General features: G+C 41.0%; 1 protein-coding gene across 4 annotated transcripts in view; it reads right to left on the reverse strand.

Annotated features, from left to right (window-relative positions):
• ARHGEF3 (Rho guanine nucleotide exchange factor 3) overlaps positions 1-3,797 on the reverse strand; it is a 310,231-nt gene that overhangs the window by 138,505 nt on the left and 167,929 nt on the right. For all 4 annotated transcript variants that reach the window (XM_022572818.3, XM_089919494.1, XM_089919495.1 and 1 more), the window contains one exon: positions 3,729-3,791. In XM_022572818.3, the coding sequence (XP_022428526.2) occupies positions 3,729-3,791 (63 nt within the window). The remainder of the gene's footprint in view (positions 1-3,728; positions 3,792-3,797) is intronic.

Below are 3,797 nucleotides of genomic sequence, written 5' to 3' on the forward strand. Positions count from 1 at the left end.
GAAACCCAGATCTTCCCTCAGGCATCTCTCACCCACTAGAATTTAAACTGGAAAAGTGCTGTGGGGGAAGCGATGTCCCTGAAACCATCCCACTCATATCCTCTGATGTGAGAGGAGATTTGTAGGCGGCTGCTGGGAGCACTCTCCACTCTGCAAGTTGTTTTCAAAAGTACTCAAAAATATAGTTTGCTTTTTTTTTTTCCCCCCCTGGAATAGTTTGCATTCTATCCTGCCAGGAAGCTGGGGGCTCAGCCAGTGGATTGGATAAAGTGGTGGGAAAAAATAGACACCAATTATATTGTCAACTAGTGTGGACTCTCCAGCCACAATTCATTTTTCGCCAAGTGCTGGAGGTGGAGGGTGGGATAATAATTCTGTGGAGATACGTCACCATGCCTTAAGACCCTTCCAATTTCCTTTTTAAGAGAAACTCCTAACGTGGGGTCTTGGCTGGGGTCCCTGGGGCCCATGACATCACACATCAATCCTGTAAAATTTTCTGGAGCCCAGTGCTATCACCAGATTCTCAAAAGAGTCCATAACACCCCCCACCCCAAACAATTGAGGATCCCCGTTCTGTAAAGATAAGCTCTTTCCTTAGCTAACCCACTCCTGTTTGGTCTCTAAGCCCAAGTTCAATAGGAGGTTGCAGAGGAGTTTAGAAGGAAAACTCCCTTCCAGGTACCTATCAGAATTGTCATCTGACGCTTTAAAATAAAGCAAGATGTTAATGGGAATGTTTGGTGTTATCGTAACTCAGACACCTATATATGTTTTTTAATCAAAGGGGGAAAGTTTCTGTGCTAACATTTCCCAACTATATGTCACAGATATAGTTCTTTAAGGGGAGTATGTGTGTTGAATTCCACATACACATTAGGAAGGCTCACTGGTTTTTTTGGTTTTTGTTTTGTTGTTGTTAAAATTCATCAATCAATAAGTATTTACCAAGAGCTCACTGTGCAGCATGGGGCTAGGACTCAATGGAAACCTGACCATGATCCCCCAAAGACCCCTGTCCCCCATCTAGCAACTTCTTGGTCAAAGCACACATATGGTGAACATCTTTCCACTTATTAAGTGGAATCAAAATTGAGCGTTACTAATATTACTTTCCCAAACCCTCACATCCTCCAGTATGAGTCATCCATTGGAACCCACCTTTTTTTCAGATACTTTCCACTACACATAGAAACAGGCTCAAAACAACTCTTCATTAATGCTGCTGGTTAGTTAAGGGACCGTGACTACTGAATATCACCATTTAAACGCACCTTTAGGGAGACTACAAAGCCATTTATCTATTAGAGAAGTTAATTTATTGGACTCAGATATTTATTTAGACATTGTAGCCTTTATGGCTACAATCTTCTCGTGAGTGGTTCCACCCACTACTTCATTCAATTCAAGTCATCTCTACTGAGTGCCTGTTACGTGCAAGGCACTGAAAATTAGTGACACTTCCTCCATGGCTACATTTGGATATGTCACACATCCTGTCATCTCCATACAGCTTGGATTGTCAGTAAAACTGCAAAACACCATTTTTCATGTCCTCCAACAACTTCTAGGATTCTTCTAAGTTTTATAATGATTATAATACTATGTGACAATATCTGGAGGAAACTCTGCCCCAGTTCTGGAATCTATTTGCCAAGATTCAGGAAAAATGTCATGCAAATCAGAAAGGAGTTTGGCCATAGCTGACTCCTTGAGCACAAAGGCAGACTTCTTTTCCATAAAAGTGTCTTAACTGTGACAAAACATGATATGAGATGGTTAGAGAGACAGAGGGAGAGAGAGAGAGAGAAGGACAGAGAGAGGGAGAGAAAAAGAGAGAGAGAAATACCTTCTGCAGCTGCATAAGGAGAAAAGACATCAAATTATTCATTACATGAGCTTAGATGACTTTGACGAGAAGGCAAGGTCATGGATGCCAATCAGCACAAAAACCATATCACAACAAGTGGTTGCAAATAATCCTTTCATATAAGAGAGTTTAGTGGTTCTTTGAATAAAGCTTCTAGAGACATGTTTCCCTGAAAAATAAACATAGTTGAGGAAAAGTGTATAATAGGCATGATCTTAGAAATGACCTAGATTAAGATCTTATTAAATCACTACACCTCCCTGGGTTTCTACTTCTTCATTTTCAAAGTGCGGGGATTGGACAACATGATGGCTAAGGGCTCTATATATTCTGAACATCAATGATTCTAATAATTGCCACAAAATTGAAAACATTCAAACACCAAAAAGTTGTTGCCAATAAGGGAAGTTCCAAAGACTTCACTTGTCAACAATAAAACATTCAGTGAGTAAAGTAAAACCCAGAAGACCATCATCTTTTTTGTCCTGTTACCATGGCAACCTAATAACTGGTCCAACTCCATCAACCTGATGGTCTAAACACTGGAACAAACACCATATGGTAAAATAAAGATGTGCAAGTACATTAATGCTAGCTCAGGCTCACTCCATGATGGCTGTTTGCATCACAGAAAACTCTGCCACAATTAAAAATAACTAAGAGAGCACTGTTATATTGGTAAATAAATGTCATCAGATGAGAACCCAATAATCTGTGTTCAATGAAGTTTCAAATTTTCACAATGGTTTTAGAAGACTTGATCTCAAATCTATCTTTTTAACAGATGAGGCCCAGAGAGAGAAAGTGACTTCCAAGGTTACATCATTAGTTATAGGCACAGCCAGGACAACGACCCAGTTTTTAATTCTTAGCATAGAAGCCTCATCTCACAACAATGACTTTTGTGGCCTCTGTAGAGGAGAAAGACCAGGGCCTAATGTTAGATGGATACACTGTGCACAATGATTAAACTTCAAGGGAGTGTGAAAGATGAATAGACATGGGGAGCCTAGGGAGGGTTCCCCCAGCCCCTGGATGATGGGAGCATCAGAAGCTCAGGTAGGCTTCTCAATCGTGTCAGTAGGGAGACAAGGAGGCCATGCAAAGAAAGCTACTAAAATTAAGCATCCAAGGATGTGGGCCTGAAAAATCCAAGAAAGCTTTTAACCTCAATCATCACTAGCACACAACTACCAGGTCACTTAAACATCTCTTGCAAACTTCTGCTTTTAAAGGAAAACACAATGAGGTTAACATTCGGTGGGTGCCTAGTATGTACCAGGCAATGTGCTTGGTAGTCTCACTTTTATTGTTTTGTTTGATCGTCTCAACAATCCTGTTAGGTTAAGTCTTCTCCAGATGAGGAAACAGAGGTGAGGATAGGGGTCACACAATTGTTAAGTATAGAATCTTGATTCAAACTAAGAGCTGTTGAATCCAAAGCCACTCCCTCAGCCATGTTGCTAGAGACTTCTTCTGGCCTTTGAGCCACCAGATGCCTGAATTGGGCCAACCTGCCAACCTCCCCCAAAGGGGACAAACATCTAGTCCATCTTCTGGACCAAGCCTCTAACATGGCACAGAAGCATTTATCTAGATTCTACACAGATGTACTGACTTCATAATTCATTTTATGAGAGAAAAGACACAGGCAATAAACAGCTTGGCTTTGAAGTTTAAGTTGGCAACACAGCTTTCTCCAGTAAAATGAAATGTTTTTTTAAAGAGAGTTTCCTCCCAGGTTGCAACTTCCACAGTTGGATCCTGGAAGCCCACTTAGAGCACACAGCATATTAACAGATACATTCAGAGATGAAAAGTATTCTCATGGCAGGGACACAGGAAGGACTGTACTTACACTTATATCAAGACTACAAAGGCTAATGGCATCTTCATCCTGGGCGCTCTGCTTCCGTTTTCGCTGTGA

The sequence above is a fragment of the Delphinapterus leucas genome, chromosome 10 (assembly GCF_059928025.1).
Source record: "Delphinapterus leucas isolate spDelLeu-1000000601 "Yukka" chromosome 10, BTC_Dleu_Yukka2, whole genome shotgun sequence".
NCBI classification, from domain to species: domain Eukaryota; kingdom Metazoa; phylum Chordata; class Mammalia; order Artiodactyla; family Monodontidae; genus Delphinapterus; species Delphinapterus leucas.